This window comes from Catharus ustulatus, chromosome 16 (genome assembly GCF_009819885.2).
Source record: "Catharus ustulatus isolate bCatUst1 chromosome 16, bCatUst1.pri.v2, whole genome shotgun sequence".
Classification (NCBI taxonomy): domain Eukaryota; kingdom Metazoa; phylum Chordata; class Aves; order Passeriformes; family Turdidae; genus Catharus; species Catharus ustulatus.
In genome coordinates, this window is record NC_046236.1 from 3,869,594 (window position 1) to 3,897,258 (window position 27,665).

A 27,665-nucleotide genomic window follows, 5' to 3' on the forward strand; every position below is an offset into this window, starting at 1 on the left:
AGCATGTTTGGAGAAAGCTGCTGTCTGGAGCAGGGATGTGGGCATAATGTTATGGTGAAAGTGGAATTCCCTGTTTCCTCATTTGGAATCTCGAGTTTCCTTCAGTGCCAGCTCTAGTTCAGTGTGCTGTGCCTTTATTCCAGTGTCAGGCTGAAGAGCTCTCAAATAATACAAATAATGAGCTTCCATTTTCTGCCACTGAGAGTGGGCAGCAGGGCTCGTGGCCTCGATGGCACAGCTTGTCCCTGAGAAATGTGAGTTTGCATTTCTGCCACAGGCACAGCTGTGTGTGCCCAGCAGAGTCCTGGGAGGATGCTGGCAGAGCCCCAATCCAGCTGCCTGCCAGCACACATCTGGCCAGCCTCGTTCCACCTGTGCCAGCTCCCTGTCCAGGACAGTCTGCAGCCCTCCACATCTTTGCTCTGCTTTCCAATACTCTCTGCATTTTAAGAAATTCATGCTGATACTGATTCCTCAGGGCCGCATTTCTGGCACCCAGTTTCCAAGTTCTGTCTAGATGGAATTGCTGCAGACAACCAGGAATGAGTGCCAAAAAAATATTACCTTATAGTCAAGAAATGTATTTTACCCATACTTCAGTTATTCCTGAGTTTCTGGAATCCCTTTGAGCCACCAAAAATGTCCACTATACCCAGGCACAGGGAATTATGAAGCAGCAGAATACAGAGTGCCCTCTTCCTTGTCCTGGTTTTCCATCCTGAAATTTGTTTCTCACCCTATGATCCCTGATCCATGCAAAGCAGAAAGGGGCTGTCCATCTACATTTCATTTCACTCTCTTGTGGGGGACAGTGTGGCATGCACGTGCTTTGAGATTCCTGCCCTTGATACAGAGAAATGAGAAGGGAACTATCTGATCAAGTTGTTTTCCTTGCCTCTTGTGAACAGTATATGACAGCTTTGAGAAATTGTGTTCAAAAGAGCTCATTATTGTGCCGTTTGAATTAGTGAAATAAAAGTAAAGCCCTCTTATTTTCTAACAGCTTATTTTCCCAGTGGTTGTCCAATAATAACCTCTGCTTCAGTCACAGGGTCGGGGAGTTCACATGTCATTAGCACACTCTGAAAGTCTCTAATGGCTTTCTGATTTATTTATTTTTTGATTTATTCATTTTCTTGCTCTACAGTTTTGGGTGGAGCCCTTGCAGTGCTAAACCAGGGAGTGCCAGAGTGCTTTGCTGCTTGGACAGTCCTCTTGTGCATCCAGCAAGGAGAATTCTTTGAGCAAGGGCACAGAGGATGTTGTTGTTGTGACTACTGAAATTATCTCACAAGTTTTGTGGTTTTTTTAATGGGTACAAATAGTCTTGTGATGGGTAAGCCTTGGAAACAGGTAATTCTGAGTTAGAAATCGTTGAGTTTTTGGTTACCAAGATCTGCTGTTGCCTTGTGATCAGTTGTGCTTTGGGAGCATTAAAGCATTGGAATGAGAATTCTGCTTACTAAACCGTAACAAAAAAATTTGTTCCACTTTGAGATTATTTTTTTTTTAATGAAAACCCAAGTGAAAAGTGCTCAGAGTATTTACACTTCAACTGACCTCAGCACAATTCACAGTTGTTCAGCAGGGAAAAAAAATATCCAAGTTCTGATGTTCTAATTTATCTTTAAAAAGATTCCACAAGACAAATAAAACCACTTATACTCATTTTTCCCCCCAGCCTTCTTCCATTACTCAGTGGTGAACAAGACATTAAGGTGATCTGAGCCTGAGAGTTTAACCAGAAATAAAATACAGGAATGTATCCTGGCCCTCACACTTAGGTTGTATTTTCCTTTAGAAAATTCTTTCATGTGCTTGTGGGATATCAGAGATAATGATGTGTTGAGTAGGAGCAATGAAATGAGACTCTCAGTCAATAAATTTGTTCAAAATGCAAGCAAGTGAAATAATCTATTGTCTGGTGCACCGTTCTGTGCAGGTACATAGTTCAAATAATTTCAAAGCTTAGGCTCTAACAGAAATGGTTGGGTTGGAGTATAGCACACCAGAAATTAAATGGCTTTCATGTCTGTTTGCAGGAATTTAGGACAGGGAAAAGAACTGAATTGAATTTAAAATTTTATTCTGAAGCTTATCCTAAATTTACTTAAATTTATCCTGTTAATGCTGAACTTGTAAACCATTCTTGTAGAGATTTCTGTTTAGAACCAAAGCTAACAAAAAAGCATTTTTAGCAACAGAATGAAGTTTCTTCAGAATTTTTAAACCTGGTAATGCTTTTTTTCAATAGCTCAAAAGAGAAGAATTTTTTTTTCCTGTTATGAACTTCCCATTCTATATTGGACTGCCTGCTGTGGTAGCCCATGTTGATGTAGTCAGTGTGTCCAATAGGTCCTGGATAGTTCAGCTAAAAACTCTTGGCAAATATTGACTCTTGAGAAGGGTGTCTTTCTCAGAGAATACTTAAATGACCCAGATTTATTTTTTTAATATTTAATTTATCGCCATGTTTACAATATTGGAAGTAGCAAAAATTGTCTCCCTTAATAGTGGCATTTGCTTAAAATGTTTGTGTCAGGACCAGAAACCCTCTGCTGCCTTGGTGGTTTATCCAGTTTCTAGACTCTTTTGCTGCTATTTTGCATTCAAATACTGTGCTGTCTGCAAGCTGGGCCATGGATGGGTTTTATGCACAGGTCATTAAAGAACTTGCCTGTGCATCTCCAGATTTATTAAGTGACTTGGAGTGCCACTCTATCAAGCCATTGTATCCAATTAGTATTTCTCTCCCTTACAAAAGGATTTATTGAAAAATATTTGCAGTTTATGAAATTATATATGCAATTATGTAGGCTTTTGGGTAATTACAAGTATATTTTAGTTTTTCAGTACATTTTATTATGCTTTGTTATGAACTGTTTACAGCAGTTCTTGCTGGCAGGGGAGAGGAGAGAGGGAGGGCAAATGGAGCTCAATGTGGAGTAAGACCAAGGGAAATCTCATATTAAAGATTCACCAATGAATCTTTGCAGAGTTTATGCAAATCCTGTGGGTATTTTGTGGAAGTGTTAATGAGTGTCACATCCTGATTACTGCAGATTTCCCCTTGCATTTCCAACCGTACCAAATCCAGTGGAAACTGCTAAAATTAACACCACGAGTCCACAACATTCCATCAGAAAAACGTGTGAAATTTGTTTTTAAAATATTGGGCACTCTTCATTCTTGGAAACATCTTATGTAGATGTTGATGTAAAATATCCTGTGTGCATTCCTTGATGGATGACAAACTCAGCGTTGATCTCCCTAAATCCTTCTACAGGACTGTCTGTTTCTGGGCTGTGTTTTGCATCTCACTGTAATCAAACCCTGTGATAACTGCCCTGGCACTGAGGATTCTGTTAGCAATGTGCTTGTTTACCAGCAGCTTCCAGGAGCAGCCCTTTTTGCCAAGGACATGAATCCCAGAATGGTTTGGGTTGGAAGGGACCTTCAACACCATCCCATCCTTCCCCTGCCATGGCAGGGACACCTTCCCCTGTCCCAGGCTGTTCATAGCCCTGTCCAACCTGTCCTTGGACACTGCCAGGGATCCAGGGGCAGCCACAGCTTCTCTGGGCACCCTGTGCCAGGGCCTGCCCACAGTCAGTGAAGGATTTCTGATCCTTCTGTTGTGTGTGAAGTGGGGTCTGTGAGGGATGAGGTGACTTCAGACTCATTGATTTAGTCAATCTCAAAAACTGAGAAAGCTAAAATTAAAAAAAAAAAGTTAAAAGCCCAACAAAAAAATCAGTCATCTGTTCCTCGTTACTTACCAGTTATTGCCAGGGTTTTGAACACCCCAGCCAGCTCACTTCCCTGTTTCCCCATTCCCTTTGCATTTTGCTACATGGGCCATCTCTCCTCTGAGCCTCTCTCAGCTTTTACTGGGTTTGAAGTTTTGAGACAATTTCATGTCCCTTTTGCTCTCTTTTGTTTCAGTCAAACATACCTGTCCTTATAAATAGGCCAAAAAAGCCCTTACAATTCATGAAAACAACTTAAATCCAGAAACATTTGGGGGGAAGGAGATTTTCCTGCCACCACTCCAGGATGCCACTGGTGGGATGCATCAGGATGTGGCACCAGCAGTTGGGCCTGGATCTTTTATTTCTGTGCCAGCCTGCTGTGTGCTGTTAATATAACCCTGAATGTCTGTGTTTGTGACAAGCCACGAGTACAATGAGCCTGCTCATTTCCAGATACGTCGTGGCATCGTTCATTTGCACATTAAAGGGAACTTCTCTGCAAGAAGACAAATTCCAGGCTACAAAAGCTTTGTGATTATTGTAATGCTAATCTGTATTCAACCCCATATATGTGTCACATCTTGAATACTTTAAAAAATTAATTAGTCATCTGTGTTGTGCTACAGATGAGCAAGAGCAAGGGGCTGCTTGCATCCACAAGCTGTGACATTCTCTGTGCCAGCAGGGCTTTAAAGGAGAGAAGGTCCCCAAGAACTGAGCTGGAGGTGGTCCCAACCTTTGTCTTCTGATAGTGCAGAAAGTGGTGGCATTTGTGTGGTTGTGTTATATTAAGTAATGAAAATATGTTTAAAGTCTTTCAAATAACAATCTCTCCACTGCTTTATATGCTGTGTTTATAAAGATACTTCAATCTTTGCATTTGTTTTAGTAGGAAGTAAACATCATGCCCCTAAAGCTAGTGACAAAAGTCTCATTGGCGTGTTCTGCAATCTGGAGAGCCACTGAAAATGAAAATAGGTGGAGTAAAAAATAAATACAGCTGCAAAATAAAGATTTGTCCTTAACTAAGGATGAAAAATTGTCGGTTACCTGTAGCAGAATTCTACCTCCATCCATCTCCCAGAGCTGCCCAGGAGTTCTTTGCCTACTTTGTGGTCCAAAAATCTCCTGGAAGTCTCTGGACTGTCCCTCTCTGCTCAGATCAGCGTGGGTGCAGGCAGGTGTCAGCTCTGAGCTGCCCCACGGGCTGTGTTTGCTCTGCTCCACCAGGCACAGGAGAGGCTCCATGTCCATGCAGGCTGCTCGGGGCTGTGAGCCCCAAGGAGGGCTGGGGCAGCTCCAGCTGTGCCCCTGGGCTGGGAATGGGTCACAGGGGCTTTGTGTGACCTTGTGACCAGCACCCAGGGCCCTGCTCTGTGCCCCAGCCCGCACTTCATCATTTGAAGGTGTTACCTTGCACCATTTGATCTCCAAGGGGAAGCAATGGCACTTGCAGGGTTTTTAGGTGTTTTCCATCGTGTTTTGACATTTCCTCGTGCTGGTGTGGTGAGCACTGTCACATCTGTGTTTTTCTGGTCATGGGGCTCTGTAGGCAAATTAACCTTTTGCAGTTTTATTGAGGAAACAATTTGCATTAATAGTGTGGGAAGGAAAGATTGCGGAGTTGGAAGACATTTTGAATTCACAGCATAGTAAAATTTTGTATTTTCTAATTACTAAACAAAAAAATGTGATTTATTTGGGGAAAACACCTAGATGAAGGCCCAGATTACCTCTGAAGGACATACATATTGGACTGTTAAAGTCCATGTCACAGCCTTAACTAGTAATCCTTGCTCCTGTGGAAATGCTGTCTGCTTTGGGAATGCAAATTCCTGTGACTACTTTAGCATTTCAACAGGGCTGTGAATATGTATAAGCACAGAAGGAATTATTTTGCTTCAAGACTTTTCAGAGACCTGTTTGTTCTTCATGTTGGTAGATGTGTTGTTACCTTATGTTTCGCATTAAACTTTGTCACAAGCTCAAAAAAAGAGTCAATGGTGTTGGAAGTGAATGCTGCTGGTAAATGGTGTCTGGTGCCTTCCTTACCCTTGACAAAAACGAGATTCAGATTTTTTTTGCTTGATATGATGCTTCTTCAGAAACTTTGCTTTATTTTAGGGCTTTGGAAAAGTAATTCTTTTTTGAACTTGACTTCCTGAGCAGCAGTGGCTGTACAAAAGCTCCCTATCCTGTGGAATATGCATTTTTGCTCTTTAAGGAGGGTGAGTACAGGCATGACTGGTTATTTTTATAGCTGTTTTCATAGCATTTATGCAGGAAAACTTTTTTATGGCAGTGTTTGAAGTAACATTTATTAGAGCAGTAGTAGTTTAGTTGCATCAAAATTATGTCCCTCTACTATTTTATTGATGGTGTTTGATTTCTTGCTTCTGAATGAAATTAGACATGACTTTTTGGACAAAATATGGAAAATAAATATTTCCCTTTAATCTGCTGCAAACTTTTGCATTTAGCATTGCAGTAAGAGTGTGAAAGTACCTTTGGACACTTGCAATGTTTGAGTTACCTCGTTTGTGAGCTACTCTAGTTGTGTGAACAGCAGAAACAGAACTAGAACCTTCAAAAGAGATTGGTGACATCAGTAGCAAATAGACCTTAGGAAAAGGCAACCCCAACTCCTAATGCAAAATGAAGCAACTCAGATCACATTTACAAATTCTTTATGGAGACCACTTGTGAGCAATTGGCTAAAGAAAAGTACTGACATTTTGCATATACAGAAACACCTAGTATTTTGTGTCAGTGTTTATATGAAACATCTCTTTTGCAGGTCCAATCCTAAACCCAGTTATTTTTGTGTACTTTAGCAATCAGTTTCACTGTGCACTTAGCAGTGTTGTGGATGTTTGCAGGATCCAACCCCTGGAGAATGTTTCAAAATTCTGCTTGGTAGAGGAAAATATTTTGTTTTCTGATTGTATTTCCTTTGATAGTTCAGGTTTAAAATCCCTATCATTTAGATTCCCTCCAAAAGATACTGTTTAGCATCAGTTGACATCATGCATTCTCAGTAGAGTTCCTGGAGTCCTGATTGCTCTCTTGGGTTTGTGGCATCTGATGGATGTTGGATTTTTTAACACGTTGGTTGTGTTAAACCAAACTTGCACATGGAAACCACGAACGCTTTTGAAACAAAACTGCAGCCTGTCTGTGATAAATCACACAATACTTTACCACCTGAATATGCTTCATTAGGCTTCCCTTGTGTGGTGCTGCTCATTTGATGGCTCGTAGGAAGAAACCATTCCAGCAGGAATCCATCAGGCACAGAGAGCCCCCGTGTGTTGGACATGGACCTGCATTAAAGATGAAACCAGATCTCACTGCCAAGGTTAACTGTAGTAAAAAGCACCTTAAAAATTAGACAGGTGCAGAATTACCTTCTGCTTGAGATACTGCTTGTGAATTTTACCAGTATTCACTTTCCTTCAGTGGTTATGTTGGTTTTTAATAGTTCTCCCAGCACAGAAACTTAGTTCAGGAAATTATGGCTAAATCATTTACCCACCGAAGACTTTGAGCTGAAAGCTTTCTAGGATGACATGTGCACCTTTGCATCAGTTTAAAAAATCTTCAGCTGCACCGTTCTCTAAAAGGCACATATTTTACAGTTAGTTCCTTTGGTCTGCTTCTCTGTGATTTTCTTTGTCAGTTGGAAAATTTAGAAAAAAACCCCCACTCCCCTTTCTCCTCTTTTTAAGGAGAAGGTGTAAGGGATGAGAAACAGCTAAATTAATTTAGAGCTTTTGATGTGCCATGAGATATAATGAGATGGTACTTGTCTGTACTATTCAATAAGTGCATTGAAAATACTTATTTGAAGATCTTGGTGAAAAAGATAGAAATCTGGAATTACTGAAACCTCAACAGCCACTGCCATCACAGTAATTTTTCAGTTATGTAAGGTTTGTCCCTGCAAGTGTAACGGGAAGGGCAGAGGTTTGGGAGGTCCCTCTCCCTTTTCCCATGTGTGTGGGAAGGTCACGGTGAGGATCCCCAGCAGCTGAGCCACAGCCAGGCCCTGCTCTGCCCAGCCCTGCCCAGCCCAGCCCAGCCCTGCCCTGCTGCGATTCCCACTCAAGTTTTTGCTCACCCCTCCGGTCACTCACAGGGCTCTCTGGGTCTGCGTGTGGCTCCAGTGGCTCTGGTCACTCCCAGCTGCTGGAGTATCCCTGCTGCCAAACCAGAGCATCCCAGCTGAGCTCCTGCAACCCCCCTGCAGTGACTCAAGGACCAGCCCTACCATGCTTGGACCTTTAGAGACTTCAGACATTTCATCTCTAGTTCAGCTGTGAGGTGGCAGAACCATGGTTACCCACCACTGAGAGAAAGTGGGGAAAAGGAATGTGTAATGTGCCCAGATTTTTATTCAAGGTTACTATTTCTATAGACTGAAACATGAATTTACAATGATCTTTTTAAAGTCAGACATAGGAATTCAGACCATTATTTTGATTCTGATCGTGGTCACAACTCTGTGAGGGCTGCAGCTCTTTCTGCAGCAGTGTGTGCTTTGCCAGTGCTTCCCCCTACCCCCTTATTCTGTGCTAATGAGATAATTAGTTGGTTCAAACTCTTTTTCATTGCCTGACTAAAGCATGGGGATGTGTGAAGAACAGCACTGAGGACCACATGTAGCATGTGCCAGAATTGCAGGTCCTCTGACTGAAGGCCCATACCTGCTGCAGAGGCTCAAAACAACAGGCCAGAGGGAATGGAGATGTTTTCTGACTGCTTTCACTCTAAATGGCCGTGCCCTGGACAGCCTGGTTGTGTAAATTAGCAGTGCTAATTGATGCTGGTGGCATTTTTAATGGAATTGAGCTTAACACTAGGAATATATGGTAAAAATCAGATTTAAATAACTAATAAGCCAACCCATGGTATGTCCTTGATTGTAAGTGGTAGAAGATGGTGTTTTAGTAATCCCTGCATTTTACTTTACCCATGTTTAGACACACAGGGTGATTTAATTGGAACTTTTAACATTTCAGTGCTTCAGTGCTCTGAAACATATTAGCTCTGCCTTAGCAGTTAGTGTTTATTCATTCTCAGAGCATTGTGGGGTCATTAATCCTCTGAGCCCTCCTGAGAAGTCAGAGATGGGAGACACTGGAAGTCATATTATTCTAATTTTACAAGTGGGAAAACTGAAGTGATGAATAATGTGGTCAATGCCACACAGTGAGGCAGTGTGAGCTCTGAGATGTTCTGGCTATTAAGCCCAGTGGTCAGGCCAACCCTTGCAACATTCTTTTTTTAAATTATACACTTTATTGTGATTAAGTTCCCTTAATGGCCCCATAGTCTGTCTAGGTAGAAAGTTTTCTTTTCCCTTTGGGTAATAAAGTGAGCATGGCTACAATAAAAACTTCCAAACAAGGAAAACTCTATGAAATTAAAACCTGAATTTAATACTATTTTCTATATGTTAAATTTTCACAGAGCACAATTAAACCTTGTCTCTCCTAGTCTGCCAAAGAGAGTTGCAAATTCTTTGACCTGTATTTGCAAAAAGGAAACGATTGATCTAAGATATTTTCCAAGAGATCAGATTGTTCTCGATTTTAATTGCAGAATAATGATAAATACTGGAGAATTTTTAAAAAAACTTTTTGTGTTTTTTTGAGAAATAGTAAATGTGTAGTATGAAAATTCATAATTCATTTTAAAGAATTAGAAAAGTCCTCTGAGCAGCATTGAGAATTTTTCAATAGAGTACAAGTGGTTGTTTACAGATTGTAACTTCAGTTGCATAAATAGATGTACTTTGAAATAGGAGCTTAATTGGTAGGGCATAAGCAATGCTTTTGTGTAGTGAAAGGGATCAGTTTTTAATGCTTATCTGAAACTTTTTTTTTTCTTTGCAAATGGGTTAATTGCTGCCATCTCTTGTACAAAATTTTAGGTTTCGTTTCAGTTCCAGCCAGTCTTTGTCTTAAAAATTACTTAGTCTGCAACATTATTCCAGCAGGAATTAAGAATTTCACAAGAGATTAATCATCATTTAATCAATTTCCTATATATCAGATCGATCCTAATAGTGAACCCCTACAAACTTGGGCACCACGTCTATTATTTTAATAACCAGCTAATATTTAGCCCATCCATTAAGGCTCTCCGTAAATGAATAATTGAGTGCAATCTGCTCTCCCGTGCCCACCTTCCTTTCCCACAAGGCTGTGGTTTTTAGCTAAGCCGGCGTGGAGCTGCTCTTATCTCCAAATAAAACAAACCGGCTCCGCGAGCGCCGGCACCGCCGGCCGAGGGAAGGAGGGAGGGAGGGAGCACGGTGAGAGGGATCGCCGAGAGAAAGGCACCCACGGACAGCGGGGGGAGCCGAGACACCTTCCCTGCCCTTCCTCCGCCGGGGTCCGGCGGGCAGCACGGGCACAGAGACAGGGACAGGGACACAGCCGTGCCCGGGGGCGGTGGATGCTGCCGGGGCTGCCCCGGCTCCTCCCGGCATCGCCGCCGACCATGAAACCTTGGCAGCTGCTGGCAGGCGTGGGAGATGCCCTTCAGGTGAGGCAGCGGCAGCTCCGGAGCGCTGCGAGCCGGGCAGGGCGGGATCGGTGTGTGCGGGATCGGTGCGGGATCCTTGGGGATCCTTGGTGTGCGGGATCGGTGCGGGATCCTTGGGGATCCTTGGTGTGCGGGATCCTTGGTGTGCGGGATCGGTGCCGTGCGGGATCGGTGCCGTGCGGGATCGGTGCTGTGCGGGATCGGTGCTGTGCGGGATGCGAGCTGTGCGGGATCGGTGCCGTGCGGGATCGGTGCCGTGCGGGATCGGTGCTGTGCGGGATCCTTGGTGTGAGGGATCGGTGCCGTGCGGGATCGGTGCTGTGCCGGATCCTTGGTGTGCGGGATCGGTGCCATGCGGGATCGGTGCCGTGCGGGATCGGTGCTGTGCGGGATCGGTGCTGTGCGGGATCGGTGCTGTGCGGGATCCTTGGTGTGAGGGATCGGTGCTGTGCGGGATCCGAGCTGTGCCTGCGTCGGTAGCCCCGCTGTGTCCCGGGAGGGGCCGGGCAGGCCGGCATCGGGGAGCGGGGCGGGGACTGCCCCACCTGGGGACAGCGACTGCCCCACCTGGGGATGGGGACTGCCCCACTTGGGGACAGCGACTGCCCCACCTGGGGACAGCAGCCTCGGGACAGCCCGCCAGGGGAGGGGATGTCGGCCAGGGGAGGGGGGGTGTCCGTCAGGGGAGGGGATTTGTTGCTGCCGGCCAGGTGAGGAGTGCGGGGATGCCGGGCGGTGACGGGCTCAGGCGCGGCTGGGTTGGGTGCCCGGCCCGGGGCCAGAGGATGCTCAGGGTTGCTCTGGGATGCTCTGGGATGATGCTCTGGGATGATGCTCTGGGATGATGCTCAGGGATGCTCTGGGATGCTCAGGGATGATGTTCAGGGTTTCTGGGATGCTCTGGGACGCTCAGGGACGCTCTGGGATGATGCTCTGAGATGCTCAGGGATGATGCTCTGGGACGCTCAGGGACGCTCAGGGACGCTCTGGGATGATGCTCAGGACGCTCAGGGGTGCTCTGGGATGCTCAGGGATGCTCTGGGATGATGCTCAGGACGCTCAGGGATGCTCTGGGCCGATCCAGGTGTGTGCTGTACAGCTCAGCGGCGCTGCCCCGCGTTCCCCCGGTGCCTCCCGGCGCTGCCAGCGTGTTTCCCTGGCTGTGAGCGCTCCTCGGAGAGATGCCGGCAGAAAACACCGTGCGGGGGGTGGGGGGATTATCCAACCTCCCTCCGTGCTCGGCTGAAGTTTATGTGAACTTCATCTTGGGAAAGCTGCCTGGCTTTCTGTGGATGGGATATGCATTAGCATTTACGTGAACGAGAGCAGGAGTCTCATTAGAAGGGGTTTTTCGGGTGGATGAATTGCCTTTCAGCAGGCAGGTTACAGGATTCCTGACCACCCTGAGTGCCTGTGTAACTGTAGGGTCCCTGTGTGTCACCAGCATAATATACTGATCTTAGAAAACACAGTTTATGAGTATTTGAAGATTTTATTACTGTTCTTGTTAAAATATGTGGGATATAACAACAGCAGCGTTTTGTTAATAAATGCAATTTAAACACACAGGTAATTTTGGCTAACAATCCATTTATATGTATTTGCATTGAAAAAAGCAGGAACAGGGTATAAAAGACTGGGATTTAAAAATGACTATTGGTTTCCAGCTGGATATAATTGCAAAGTAATTTCAATACTTTGAATGAGCTCAGCAATATTCTTCCTTTAAAAAACCCACACAACTTCAAAGTGTGCGAAAAATGTTGAGGGGGGTGGGGAAGGTGGATTTCTCTAGTTTTTACAAAAGGAATCTAGTGCAGATGCCTCATAGGGCTTTGATATTTTGGAAAGGCTTGCTGTCACATGGAGGAGACTCTGGCACAGCCCAGTAGGGGAATGCTGGACTCTGCAGTTCAGACACTGTAAAATCACATTGTTTTTAGGACCATACATTAAATTCCACCTCAGGTATTTGATTTTGATGGATACTGAGGAATTCAGTAAGATCCAAACCAGCCTTTGTATTTGTCACTTCTGTGGTGATAAGGAATTTGGTCTTAATACAGAGTAATTAGCATTTGTGTGTTACATAGAAACTTTGGGGTTTTTTTCTTATGAAATATTTAGAAAAATCAGTTTACATGCAGTACATTGATTCCATGTTTATTTCTAACATAAAGCAGCAGATGTATAAAGTTTGAATGTTTTGATATTCTGAGCACACATTGTAGCTTTTTTCTTAGCTATTTAATGTTCCTGTTGTTGATCTGTTTCTTGAACATGCAAGTAAGGCTGAAGAGTGAGCAAAACTGCTGCTCAGAGAACAGAGCTCTCCTGTTTACAGCAGGAGCACAGTGCTGTGGAGAATTACTAGTTTTTCAGATCTGAATCATTTAATGAAAAAAAAGAAAGTGGACTTTGAGGTTTTGTCCTTTACAGGGACTTCTCTGTGAGTGCCTGGGTAGTGTCTGTCAATCCCCAGCTTTACTTCCTTTAAATCTATGGCTCTAGGAGGGGTTTGATTATCCCTCTGCAGCTCTCCTTCCCAAAGCAGGACGTTTGTTGGCCTTTGAGATGCTGTGAGCACACAGCTGCTCCTTTCCCATTGCCTGCTCTGGAAGCTGTGCGCAGGAGGTTCCATTTAATCAGTAGCTCCCCATATTCAACACACTGATACAGTTTTAGAAAGTTTGAACTTTATGTTCTTGCCTACTTCCACTTGAGTAAATTTTTGAAATCAGAATAGCTTAAAAATGGGTGAATGAAGCAGCTTCAAGGTGTTGCCTTCAGTCTTTCCAACTTCAAACCACTTACTTCAGTAGCATCATTATCATGGTATTGTTCAAATTTATTATTTTTTAAAACAAAAGTTTCACATAGGATCTCAGTTTTGCTCATAAACCAGAAAACTTTTCCAGGAACAAGTAATAAACCGGTTGTTCAAGTGATCAGCTTGGTCTTTGAAATGCTAGAAAAGGTCTAGAGAAGTGTTCTCAAGAATAATGTTGGGAGCTTGGGCTTTTCCTTTTGTAAGGAAAAATATTGCTCTTAATTTTTTAATTAATAAATGAAGATTAATATGTTAGAAATGGTAACTGAAGCATCAAATTAAAGAGGAGAAGGGAGAGAATTGTGGTCAACTCATGCTTTTAAGTCATTGTGGCAGTAATTGTGAAGAAGTAAACTGGGGAAAAATACATAGGAAACTTTAACTATAGAAAGTGTCTTGTCTGAAGTTTACTTCATATTTTAATTTAAGCAAGCAATGCCCTAAGAAAGAGTTATTTTTAACTCCTTAGTAAAAATCAAGCTACTAAAGACTTTAGTGATAGAGATTTTGGAGTTTTTGTTAGGAGGATTGTGTCAAGGGATTGTGGCTTTCTAGGGTTTAGAGATGGGAACAAAGACTTCAGAGGCCTCGATTATTTCAGAGAATTTTTCAGTGTTTTCGGGGTTTTATATATATTTCAAGATTTGGACATAATTTTACAGCATCTCCTAGGAATTAAGGATAACTTTTGAAATGAATTTTTTGTGAGGATAAAGTTTTAAAACTATTATTTTGCCATTAATAGGTATATTTCCAATCTAGCTGAAAATCAGCTTAGCAGAATTATCTGCCTTTAACATTTTCTTGGAATGTGTGAAAGGAATGGGATGTGCTCTCCTCAGCTGAGCTGTGAGGAGATCAGGAATTCAGGATACACTGGTCCTTGCTGGCTGTGCAAGGATGCCTTTTGGAACACAAGAAGTGCCATAAGTACACAGGCACCAGATGGAAGGGAGCTGCAGCCTTGTCCTTTCAAAGGGTGCATCACAAATACGTTTTATTTAAAATCCAAATGCTGTGGGATTGCATTTGGGTGAGATAGCAGACAGTGAAAAGAAATAAATGTGTCACTGCCAAAACTCTCTTCTGGTGGCATTTCCTTCTAAATTTATCGTGTCAGCCGTGGAGTTCTCTGTCTGTAGGAATAAGCATTTTCTGTTTTATTTTATTTTAATTTTCTTTTTAAGGTATCCAGTGGAGATGCTAAGGAACCTGGCAAAGTCGCTGTCTTGAGAGGCTTTGTGCAGTCACTGCCTTCACCTTAGCTGAACTTCAGTTGGGACAGAGTGGGAATGTGTTTGCTTTGTGGGATTGGAGCTGAGTGCAAGCATTTCTGCTTTCTGTTGTCTTCATCCTGCCTGTTGCACTTTCCATTGCTCTTACCTGTGCTGAATTGCAGAGGCTGAGATTCCCTTCATTGTCTGAAAATGAAGCACAGTGTGGCTTCCTTCACCAGGTTGCAGTCAGAGACTATTTCGGTTTTTTGGTTTTTTTTTGGTTCTGTAGTTAGCTTCTGCAGAGAGAAATTTCACTGATGGTCAGGAATATTTCAAAAAAATGCTTTCATCTCACAAGAGTGGAGACCCACAAACTTTTTCTACAGTATTAAAATGGAGAAACTGCTTGAGTCAGCAGTTACATCCAGATTCAGCAAAACTAGGTTATGAATCCAAGCAATTAAACATGACAAAGAGCCCAGTTTTACTGCCTGGACTTAATATCCTTCCAGTATTTTTTTGAGACATAAAAACTTCAAAATGTTCCTTTGTGTCAGGTGTTGACAAAAACAAGGCATACCTCCATACCCCAGAAACTATTGAAAATCCTCTTGTTTTACTTCTGCACCCACAGTTTTTATTTAAGTATTTTTAGTCTCAGGAGAAGGAAACACTGTTATTTTCCTCTGTTTTGGATACTTGGAGTTTGGCAGCTACTCGTTAATTACCTGCATTTTGGTAGAGATAATCAAAAACAAACTGGTTAAATATTTAGAAATTAATTAAAGATGCTTTTAAAATCAATATTTAATATGTATGAAATATAAGGTTTTGCTAATCATGATTAGAAATCCCATCAACATTTTCATGTGGAAGACTGGAGGATCAGTTTTGATTTTACTTTTTTGTTGTTGTTGTTTTGGGTTTTTTTGTTTATTTGTTTTTGTTATAGTTTTTTTAATCTTCTGTTTTTATGTATTTGATGTTCAGAAATTTTAAGCAGCTTTCCTCTCTGGTAATTACTGCAAATTTAGCTGGGAAGAGAAGGGGGGGGACATAACCAGATGTAAATCATGGCACTGACTAGTGGCCCAAGCTGAACCTGACCAGAACTTGAGCAAAGATTTTTCTGTTTGCTGCTCCTATGGTGGAGGGTGATGTAAAACCCTGAGAACAGCCTCCCACACTTTGCATATGTGAATTATTCTGCTTGGGCTCTGCTCCTCCCTGGACAGGTGTTTATGTCTTTTTTAACTTCAATGTTTTCCTTGTTAAAGTCGACCTTTCTGATTCCATGACTAATAGGAGTCCAGGAATGATGTTTGATCGTTTTTCCAGATAAATGAGTTGTTCCATGAGGACTTGTTTCTGACTGCTAATGAAGCTGACTCCAATGGCTTCTTTAATAAAACCTCTTGCAGCCAGGTGAGTGAGGCACACATGGCACTGAGAACCTGCACTATTACCTGATGCTCTGAACGAAACCAGCAGCATTTTGGGAATTTAAGCTGAGCCTCAGCACTTTGAAGAACTGAAGCAAGTCTTCTAAGAACATAACATTTAAATTAAGAAATAACATTTAATGCTGGAGCATCCTGGCTCCCTCCTGGGCTGCTTCATGTGAATTTTATGTTTCCATATCAGCATGAAGTGGTTCCTTTTCCCAGTTGCTCTGCCTTTCTGACGTGTGCTTGGGCTGGAATCCTGAGGACAGCAGGTCACCTCTGGCTTTTCATGACCCAGCTTTTCAATGTATGACAGCAACAGGTTGTGTGAACAAGAGCAAGAGGTGCATTTTGTAGAAGAGTATCTCTGCTGTCACTTGTGCTTGCAGGGAAGGCTTGATATTTGGCTGTGGCACAATCTCAAACCATGAGTTTGTTTCTTTCTTGGAGTATTTTGCAAGAGTAAGAAAATGAATATAATCTCATGCTTTCATTGGAATACTTTAGCTGTTTTCAAAACAAGTGTTTACTGATGAGGTCTGGATGATGAGCAGTGGTGGGGTGTCCTGGTTTTGCACCTTGCTGGTTAAACCAGCACCACCTGAGGCTGTAATCCTGCACTAATCTTCACAGTTACCAGGAAAAGCAGGATACCACTGCTGTGCCAGGGAGCAAAATCATCTCAGAACCAGATCTCATTTCAAATGGCATTTCATTCCAGTTGTGAGGCTTTCCCAGTGCCAGCAGAATCAAAAATCCAATCATGGCAGAGTGAACTTTGTACAAACAGAGAGGCTGTGGGAAGCAACTTAATTTCATTTTGACTTTCATGTTTGAAAGCTTCAGCCTTCTTCTTACCCTTGCTCGTTCTCTGAGCCACAGCAGAAAGAAAGAATTTACTAGAGGGAAATATTAAGAATTAGCATTGGGTATTTTACTATGTTTTCTTTACTTCCAGTTATATTTTCAAGATGTCACAATCTCTTAAAAAAGTTTCTGTGGTTTTATGAGAACTGGTAAATCAAATTGAGCACAGGCATGTAACAGCTTAGCAGAAGTTCTGTTTGCCCAGTTTTTATCTCAAGGGCAGAAGGTTTTAGCAGCTCCCCTTGACTGCACCCCTTCTGGATGCTGTGACTTTGGGATGCTCTTTAGAACTGGCACCTGGGGTCAGGGGAGAGCTCAGCTCAGTGTTACAGCCTGTGAGTTACCAGGGAAATGAGGCTTTCAAAGGAGGGCCAGGGGAATGCTGACATCTTTGGGATAGGCAGCAGCCTCAGGGACTGAGCTCCTGTGCATTCCTGCATGTCCTGAAGGAGGAGAAACTGCATTGCTCAGGTCCTGCTCTAAGTAAAAAGCAAACTTTTAAAAAGAATAAGTGCAAAGAGCAAACATCAGCGATGCTCTGTGGCTGCTATGAGCTCCTCCTGCAGCAGCCAGGAGCTGCTGGGCTATGAAAAATGAAGCTCAAGCCTGTTTGTATGTTGGTATTCCTTCTAATTAATAGAAGCATCGTGTCTGCAAGTGAGTGTTTCTTCTAATGAATGACTCCATTCCAGGCCTGGCCAGGGCACTCTGCAGAGGGGAGGCACTGTGGTATTTCTGCTTTTGTTTTTGCCCATACTGGTGTTACAGTCAGGCATTTATGTGAAAAAATCTTTTTTATCCCAGCTTGAAAGAAAATTATAAAAATGTCAAATTTTTTCCCCACGTACAATTATTTTTTGGTTTTTTTTTTTTTTTTGGTCACTTTAAAGGCTCATCCTGACTATTGGTCTGGATTTTTAAATACACTGATGCAGAGGACACTCTTCGTGTCATGGAGCCCAGCCCTGCCCCCTGCAAGGAGTCACTGATGATTGATATCCTGTTAATCTTTCAAGCTGCCAGGAAGGGAAGGTCCCTTACCTCCTCAGACCACCTGTTCCAGTGCTTAGAAGTCTTTACTGTCTTGAAAAATATTTTTTTACTAGACAAATAAAAATTTCCCATGCTGCAGATGACCTCAGTGTTTCATCTTCTCAGGGAACCTGAAGAAAAACAGATTTCCCTGCTCCCTTTGTGAGTCTTTTATGATAGAGATTCTGGTTCAGACCTGAGGTTTCTTCCCAGGCATTTTAATTTCTGTATTTTGCTTCGACCTTTTCTAGTTATCATTTAGATTGGAAATCATTTTGTTTTGCATCTAAGATGTTCTTTTAGAACATTTTGCATTTAAATAAAAACACTGCATTCAAATTGTTTACCTCGGAAGACAAATATTGGCCATGATTTATAATCAGAGTTATAAAATTATTGTTGTGAGAGGTTAGACACTTGAGGCTGTGGCTCTCACAGCTGACTTGAGATCTCTAAGCTGCCTACTGGGCTTCTTTGCAAGAAAGGTTATGAGGGTTTTTATTTTGCTAAAGTCTTCTAGAAAGTGTTATTGCTCTCTCAAATTTATAGAAGTGTGGATATGTATGTGTGATCATCTGTCTCATAAAAAGATAAAAGTTATAAACTTCTGCTGATACATTCAGGACTTGATTAGCTCTGCCTGCTCATGGCTCAATCCTTTCTCTGGATGAATTTCTCTGAATTATTGCTCTGTTCATCTCTCTGTCAGTTTAACCTCACAGGACAGGTGTGGGGAGAGGGGAAGTGCCAGGAAAGGATTCAGCAGACAAGTGTTGAGTGAGGGAAGGGGTGAGGTGATGCTTCAAACTCTGCCTGAGCAGTCCAGCACCTCTGCACTCCAGGGAGTGAATCCAGGGGATCTGAAGGACTGTCCCTGTCCCTGGGTAAGCTCCTTCCTTCCAGCCTGTGCTACCCCAGATCTGTGTTAGCACACAGCGTCTGGAGAGCAAGGGTTCATTCCAGCCCCTCAGAACTGAGGGGGAAGCATAACTGGGATAAAATGAAAAGGCTTCTGCAGTTTTGAAATCTGTGGAAAATGATGCAAAACTATTCCACGAATTTGTAGTAAAGCTTTTTTTTTTTTTTTTTTTTTTTTTGTAATTAGCAGCTAAATGACTAATATTGTAAAATAATGGGGTGTGAGTCACTGGCTGGTGCACAGCTCGACTTTGGCTGTGCTGTAGAGCAAGAGGAGTGGAGGTTACAAACTCCAACTCGTCATGCACAGGGTGTATGACTCAGGTAGATTATCTTGTGCCTTCTCAGGAGGGAGCTGCATTGGGCTCTCATTTCCTTCGGGTTTTAGCACCACTGGAGGAGCCAAGGGCATTTTGCCCATTAAGATAACAGAAGACAAAGATTGATGGGGGAGCTGAGATTCTCAGGGGGAATTATCTTTAGGAATGGCATGCAGGATGTATACATTTATTCCCCCAAAGCTCTGTGTCTGTAAAGCACAAAGATTGTAAAATTCTAACTGGATCCAAGCAGGTTTTTTCAGGCAGTTATTTCACTGGATGCAGGGAGGAGGGTTGGGTAACTACCAATCCTTTTTAGCTATTTTAACCAATTCCCAAATTTTACCTATGTTTTAAGAAGACTGGAAACATAGAAGAAAAGAGCCAGACAGCACTGTGACTTTGACATGTTTCATTTTGGTATTGTAAATGGAATTGTCCTTTTTTCCTCCACTGAGGAATTTCCTTTTCATTTTCCTGCATGCTGTAGAAAGTGCCTGGGTCCAACTTGAGTTAGTAACAGATGTTTCATTTGATCTTTCAATCCTGCAGACATGAGACTGCATTTCTGCTTAAAGAAACAAATTCTGATAAGTAATTGGATGTAACAGCACTGACATGTTCTTCTCCTACATGGCTGCAGTGAGTAGGTTGGGAAGCTGTGGGCTTAAATTACACAAAGGAAGGTTTAGATTGGGCATTAGAAAGGCTTCCTGAACATAAGAATACTTAATATTTAATCAGATGAGTTAGGAAGATTATGGGATTTCTGTCACTGGAGGCTTTTAGGAAAGGTTTGGGAAGCAAATGCCAGAAAAAGGCAGCTGTATATACAAACATGTTCTACAGAATTGATTTATAGCTGACAGAACTCGTTCTCAGTGCTGTGTTTTTCTAAAATAGAAAATCTTTCTCAGATACCAAATTTAATTCCCATTTAGAGGTGAATCTCTCATGTTCTTACCAAAAGGGTTTTTGAACCCAAGTTCAGAATCTGACCTCCTGCTGCTGTAACACTGTGAGGTGAGGCAGTGAATCAACATCAGAAGTGTTTCCTAGGAACAGAGATTGGAAAATTCTGGACTTTTGCTAAGTTTCTGATAAAATCCTGGATCTTTTTTGAGGAGCAGTGCAGTGAGGGGTGTGCACCTCCTCAGTCCCTACTCCAGCTCCCCTCTGGGATGTCTCATCTCACACTGAGGTTCTGGGGAAACTCGGCTGGAGATGGGCACAGAGTTCTGAGAGAGTCCTTGGTCTGTATTTATGGAAGTTCTGAATAATCCTCTCAATGAGAGACAAGACAGGTATAATAGAATTGATGTATTTGAAGATTGGTTCTCTATAACCTCTTATAACATCTATAGTACATATTGCAGCTCCCCTTTTTCCTGAAATATTGCCTCCAGCATTTAAAATACAGACATTTGGAATATATTTTTACTTTATTAATAGAAAGCAATTTTTGCATGTGAGGACTGTGCAGACTTTCACATCTATTAATAACATAACATTAAAGTTTTTTTTAATAAAAAGCTGATTACACAGAAGATACTGCAACTCAACATTAGTTGAGACTTTTATTTTACTATTTGGGAAGCGTAAGAGTGCCTTGGGGCCAGAGAGGCTCTGTTGGGCTATTTTCTATGTACTATTCTACACATTCTATATAGGAAATAATAGCAATAAAAAGGATGTGTTCTTAACCAGTGGTCCTTGCCTTGGGAATTTTGGTTTACCAACTGAAACGGAAGTTGCTTGATTCAATGTGAGGAGGATAAGCATGCTGGACACCCTCTTTTCACCATGTTTGGTGGGTGTGGGTTTAGGTTTTTTTAAATCTAATTACTAGAGCCAACCACAAGTTTTGGACAGGATGCAATATTGTGCTATGGAGAACTGATTCAAATCTTGGAGACAGTGCTCCATCAGTTGCTGTGCTTAGACTGAGAAGGAACAGTAGGGAACCAAGTCCCAGTGCTCTCCTCACTCCTTTTGGTTCAGCACAACCCCGTACTCTGGCTAACTGTAATTTTTTAAATTAGTTTTCAACTTCTTCTGGATAAACAAATAGTAAAGCATAATATTCTGCTTAGAAATTGTATTATTTTGAATGGACAAATGCTACTATTAATCAAGTGCAAAGAAAACTGTAGTTTTAGAATAGCCTGTGACAAATAGCAAACTGATATGGAGGCACTAAATAGCTTTCAGTAATATCTGTATTAAAGGAATGGCTGCCAAGATGGTTATTACTTACAGGCATTTCAAACCTCAACAGGTTGATAAAGAATTTAATATTTTCATATGCTTCAGTGTAAAGCCATCTGTCACAGCGACAGAACAAAGTGTTGGGAAGGAGAACAAACGTATGTTCATGAAAGTTCTCCATGAAATGTTAACGGGAAAGGCACGAAGCAAGGCAGTGTCTTGTTACAAGTGGGCAAGGGATTTGAAACAGCATGGCCATCATCTTCAATATTTACAATTACCATTTCTTTTCTAATTTCTTTTTGTGCAGAAGTGCTAAAAAAAAAAAAGTCTGTCAATACAGATGGTGAGGGAGACAGAAATACGGAGGAAAATAGCATTTGCATCCACCTTTTGTAGCTTTTCATGTTCCTGCTCTTGTTTCCCACAGTTTTAAGCTTCTGTCTGGGTACATCAGTGTATACATTAGACCTCAGGCAGTGTTTCATACATCTGCTGGGCTTTTTAGTGCAAATTAAACAGCCTCAAACACACACAGGAGCTGAACTTTGCTAGTACCTTCTGCCCATCCCCCTTTTGGGAAGGATTTTTATTCGGGGCTGCACAGAAGAATGAATCACATTGCAGTGTTTGAAGCCAGAAGGTGACATAGTGTGACTTTTACCTGTCACAGCCCGAATGTGGGACAGTGTGGGCTAGTAAGAGATACAAAGGGATTACAGGGAGAAAAATGGGACTGACACATAAAAAAGAAAGCAAGTGTTCAAGGAAAGTTACTTTGAATCTTTTGTCAGTGGTATTGCAACAAGAAAGATCCGGTTCTAAAAAATCTGTATGGTTGGATTTTTAGTTGTAAGGTATAAAGGATATATTTTACAGTGATCCTGTTATTTTCAGGCCTCCATTCTCTCTCCAGGTTTGGGTGACTGCGAGCAAGGATTGAATTGGATTGTGCCTTAGCAGCACTGTGAACTCTGCAGGAAGCGTGTTTTATGTGCCACAATGATAGCTGCAGAAGAGATGTGTGCTGAAGGGCTGGGGAGCAGGCTGTGGCACAGCTCCCTCCCCCATTCAGGTGTGAAATCCTCTGTCTGACACAGCTCATGGGCCAACTGCCCAGTTTGAGCTGGCAGCGTTCCCCAGTGGTGTGGGAACGGCGGGGCTGATTTTACCTTTCGAGGAATGGTTTAAGTTTTGCTCTCATAAAATCCATTTATTTCACGAGATTTATAAACATAACATGGATTTGTTTTCATCAGGCTTCAGAAATCCAAGCCAGTGAGACACAGAGGTGGGATTCCACAATCCCCTGGAGATAACAAACCCCAGCAGGATTCTGGTGTTGACACTGGTGTCCATCCCCATGAGCTGGGAACACGCGCGTCCTTCCATGCTGGGCAGTCTGGAGTTTGCCATGGATTGCTCTGGGGCACCTTTCAGCTCTGTGAAGTGTTCCCCTGATCACCTTAAAGGAGCAAAATGTCTGAGGTTTTATTTGAGTCCCGATAAATATGCAAACTCCCAATTTTTACTCGGCAACACTGACATCGTGTGGCAAAGAGGAAAACCCCAGCCCTGCTTCAGTGCCGAGCAGGGAATAGTTAAAAAATAATAACTCCCTCAATTTTAACAAAACAGTCAAAAAGAAGTGTCTCCAAGACCTTCAGTGTTACCCTCCAAATGAAGACAAAGAACCAGCTAGAGAGAAATACAGTGCCTTGCTCAGACTTGAGCTTATTTCAAATCTATTTTACTTTGGGCTGAGCAGGGCACTGGGAACAGCTTTACCTTGGTTTTTAATGCTGAAGGGATGAGTTTGATCCTCAAGGCAACAGGTTCAGTCACCAGGATATATTGTAGTTCCCTTCAAACACTCCTTGTGTTGCCTTGGTTATCCAGGTTTAGCATTAGCTGTTGGCATTTATTTTAAGTGTGCTTTTCATTCCCTTTAAAAATAAGCAGCCTTAATGTTATTTCTCTGGGTTTTGTATAAGTCTTGGAATCTTTTAACCAGTTTGAACTTCCATCATTACCATGGATGTTCTCTTGGACCCTCTTCTATAATTTTCATTCTAATTTTCATTCTGACTAAATTCTCTGCAGCTGAACCAGGTGTGTTGTTACTGCAAATTGTGGGGAGAGTTCCTGGTGGGGTGTCACGTGCCAGTGATTGTAGTGCTCTGCCAAGGGGTCCTGACTTGTAAATAAGGTTTAAAAATTATGAAGCTGCTGCTGAGACTTTCTCTCATTGACAAAACAGAGAAAAAAAATTGCAATTTTTTTTGTGCTGGCAGTTTTTTTGTCAAAATTCAGTCTCTTTCCCATTGTATTTCTCCCAGAATATGAATTTTAATAATACATTTATAGCTATTTTAATTTTCCATATATTTATATGCTACCTGCATGGTAAAAATTTCTGAAGCTATTTTTTAGTATTAATAAATTGGCTTTTCATACTCAATAGGCCATTCCCCCTTATTTGACCTGTATTTTGATGAAAAATGGTAAATGGCCATATGACTGTATGCTAATGCTGCCCAGTATCAAATGTGGTTTGAAAATTATTGTCTAATGAATTCTAGCATGCCATTAATTAAGATCAATATTACCAAAATGAGCTTAGGGATTTGTTACATTTACTGATACTGACTCTGTAGCAGCTCCAGAACTACAAGGAGAATGCTGAATATAATGTCTCCTCTAAGAGGAAAAAAAGCCATAAAAGCAATAAAACATGAGAAACATGCATGGTCCCAACAGATTATGTCAATCTGGGTGGGATTTGCTCCTCTTTGTGGAAGTTCATGGTGTCCTGAGAGCAAGGGTTGAGCCAAGGCAGCTGAGCTGGGAATTCATGTGGGGTTCCTCCTGTCCACACCTCTGCACTCTCTCCTAAACTCCTGCCCAGTCCTGCAGCATCTTTGCAGCCTCTCCTGTTTGCTGCTGCTCTCTGCTGTTTGTTCTTTCTGTGCAAACACCGAGCATCTCCTTCATTTGCTTTCCTGTTAGCACTGTTTTCCAGCTGTCAGAAACCTATTGCATTGTTGAGAGATTGAATTTTCCTCCTGGAGAAGCCTGCTTTTTTGGCAGGTAGCTTGTGCTGTGCTGCAGTTTGTGTGCTGGTAATGAGCCTTGCCTCCCAGATTGCACAGGAGCTCCTGCTGGGGATGGTTTTCCCCCATCAGGAGGGGTTGGAGCTGCTGGTCTGTGGCCCCCAGCACAGCTGATGTGCTTCATTTGTTTGAGGGGGTCTCTCAGGGAGGGTCAGGCAGAGGATGGGCCAGTTCAAGTGTGGTTACCAGGCTGAGGTACCAGATGGAGCAGCAGCAGTTTGGGCAGGACAGGAAGAGGAACTGAGGTACCTGCTGGGAAAAGGGGAGAGGGAAGGCAGGAACAAACACCTGCAGGTGCTCTGGAGGTGGCAGGGGGGATGTGTGCTCATAAGTGCATCCTCACACTGATTTACCAAAATATGAGTATGGGTCTAATACCGATACTCAACTGTGATGGACAAAAGACTCTCTAACAATTTAAAGTTACAAAGTGAATGTTTATTCAGTGCTGGGCAGCAGTGTGGGGTAGCCCCTAATACACACTGCAAAATTACAGCTGGTCACAGAGTCTATTTATTGACAAAGGGTTCAAACAAACACATATTCATAATACCAGCCCCTCCCATCCCCTCTTCCCATGGTAATTAGCTGGAATGGCAATTAAGCAGCGTGGTTGCTTCTTGAATTAAGTCTGGGGTTGTTTTTGTGGGGAGGGGTCTTAAAAGGAGGAAGTAAGGTGAGTCTTCCTCCCCCTGACCTTTTCTATTAATGACAATACAAATGGCTTTTGGGGCAACTCCAGTTTTGCAAAGAATGAGTTTCTGGTTGCAATTGTTTATGTCCTTTGGACCTACCTACCAGTTTCATCCTTTCCCATTTCAAGCACAGCTGAGCAATATAAAATGACAGGCAATCAATTATTTAAGTTTCAGGTAACTATCTCAAGCCCAATTTCTTCTAATTTTTAACTAAAATCCTAAATTTTAAGATTAGTGTTTCAACACATCTGCACAAGCACAAATATCTCTGCTCCTTTAGAAACCTGCCTGTTGCTGCTGCTTCCCTTTTGTCTAATCCACATTGAAGGAAGGTTGGGAATCACAACTCTCCAAGGGCTGGGTTGAAGATAAGCACCTTAAAAATCGAGAGGAACTTAAAAGGATGGGGCTCTACCATAAATTGAGCCTTGCCCTTCTGTTCCCTCTTTCTTTGGAGTCTTGCTGATGGCACTGAATTTCAAATGGAAGAAGAGAAATAATTTGAAAATTTCCCCCCTCCCTAAAGGAGTAAATGCCAAGTGCAGAGCCACTGATTAAAAACATATCTCTGAGGAGCCTAACAGGAGCTAATCCTTAGGATATATTTAACTGCCTAATCCCTTTCTCTGGGAAGTGCATCAAGAGGTAAAAAATTCTTCTCTTCTCCATAGGTTACCTAGCTCTTCACAGAGCCATTCCTTCACTTAGGCCAACTGAGCCCTTTCTTTCTTCTGTCTTTGACAGCTGATGAACAGTTAGGCTTCATTAAGAACACCATTGCAGTGCTTAAAAAGTACTTATTGCCAAGAATAAGCCACAAATTTCAAAGTTTATTTACTGTGAGGGCTCTAGTTAAATAGTTCCTCTCTCCTCATGCACCTTTGTGGCATAGCAAGAGCCCTCCTGGCTGGAAGAGATAATAGAGGTATTATTTTCTCCCCTTAAGCAGAATGATGAGTTCCTGAAGTAATTGGCTGCAGTGCAAATTATAACTGCTCCTTTTGTCGTGACAGGACTGTAATCATTTTGTGTAACTGGTCACCCCTCTGGCAGCTCTTGGTTCTCAGTGCTCCCAAGTGGAAGTAAAGGGAGAAAAAAAAGAGAAGCTGTTTTGTTCCTTAGCTGGTGGCAAGGTTTGTGGTGTTTACATATTGCATTCTTCACTGTGCAGAGAAAATAAGTTGGTGATTATTGGAATTATTTTTATAGCGTAGAATAATTTGCTGTTGAGTGAAAACAGGAAAGCTACTTGAAATATTAAAAAGCATGTCTTGTAGTCTGGCTTTTCTACTATGCAGTTTCTGTGAGATGTTTTAAAGTGTTGCTTCAAGTCTGCATTATGTATCTGCATAATTAATGCAGGCACAGAAGAAAACAGAAATGAAAGTTGCTTGAAGTGAGGTAGTTAAGTAGTTAAACGTTGATTGAATTGTAGTCTGAGACCTTGGGGAGGGGGCAAGGGAGAAGGGCATTGTGTTCTAATGGATACAGGTGAGGAACTATTTTGGTGCAGTTGTTTGTGTTTTTCATCAGCATCTCCCACGTGGGCCATGATTCCAGTACACACTCTTGTAATCTCCTGCAGTGGCAATGATTCAGCTTAAAAATCAATAGGGCATGAGGTGTTTCAAGTTCTCATTATTGTAATGTGTCAACATCACTTCAGTGACCCCAGAGCCCTATGCTGGCTGATTTGTTCTCTGATGTATTGTGCAATCTTGTAGGCAAACTATAATTTCACTTGTAACCAGAAACTCAGCTTTTATGGTTTGTGTCCCAGTCTCCAGCCATTAGGATGTTCAGAGATAATCAATACCTGTGTTTGCTGCTGAAGGTTGAATGAAGTTGTCAAACTGCTAAATTGCAAAGAATACAAACAAAAGAACATTGTTATGGCTGAGCAGGCCAGGAAATGTTTTTATTTAAATTTTCATTCCCTATCAACTCACAAATGCTTTTACTGCTTAGCATTGTCATAATTTATATTCCCCTCTATGCCTACCACTTTCAGATCTTGAATTTAGTGGATGTGCTGATTTACTCTATCACTTTGTCTTTAGGTTATCTGCGTTCCTTTATGATCATGTTATCTCCTCTGTATCTGTCCAAATCTAATAACAACATGAACAGGCAACAAATTATTTTAATTGCTTAAACAGTCAGTTTATTGTGGCTTTAATACATCTGGGGCAAAGCAGCACTGTTCATTTTGCAGTGCTCCTCTTCCAGTGATGCTAATTTTGGTGTTTGTTTATGTGATCAGAGTGGTGCAAGTGATAACAGCAGAGTTTGTATCAGTTTATCCTGGGCAATATCACACCAATTAATGTACTTAGGATACATCACAGAAAACTGAGGTGGCTTTTGCACAGTCCAAAGATTTTTGGACTTGTACCCCTCACTTACCCAACTGCACTGGAGGAAGCAGCATCTGTATTTTTGAAGTTTCTTGAACAGTTGATGACTGGACAGTATTTTTCCAAAGATACACAATAGTTTTCCAGTGTAAATAGTAGAGTTAATGTTTCCCTCATTCAGAAGTTCTTGTTTCATTAGAGCTTTCACCTTAACCATTGAGAGCTCACAGCTCACCTAATGAGAAAACATCCAGCAACATGTGAAGGTAGGGGAGCCTCAGGTGGAATAAATCCAGAAGATAGGCATTTTTTATAAGTTATATGAAGCAATAAGATCCATATTAACCACCAAATCT

General features: G+C 42.1%; 1 protein-coding gene across 22 annotated transcripts in view; it reads left to right on the forward strand.

Moving 5' to 3' along the window:
• RBFOX1 (RNA binding fox-1 homolog 1) overlaps positions 1 to 27,665 on the forward strand; it is a 1,131,477-nt gene that overhangs the window by 521,399 nt on the left and 582,413 nt on the right. Inside the window, exon 1 of one of the 22 annotated variants that reach the window (XM_033073823.2) lies at positions 10,005 to 10,304. The exons of 20 other annotated variants lie outside the window; for them this stretch is intronic. In XM_033073823.2, the coding sequence (XP_032929714.1) occupies positions 10,215 to 10,304 (90 nt within the window). In that variant the 5' untranslated portion in view covers positions 10,005 to 10,214. Of the gene's footprint in view, positions 1 to 10,004; positions 10,305 to 27,665 lie in introns of those variants that run through there. One more of the 22 variants, XM_033073827.2, reaches the window with a different exon arrangement.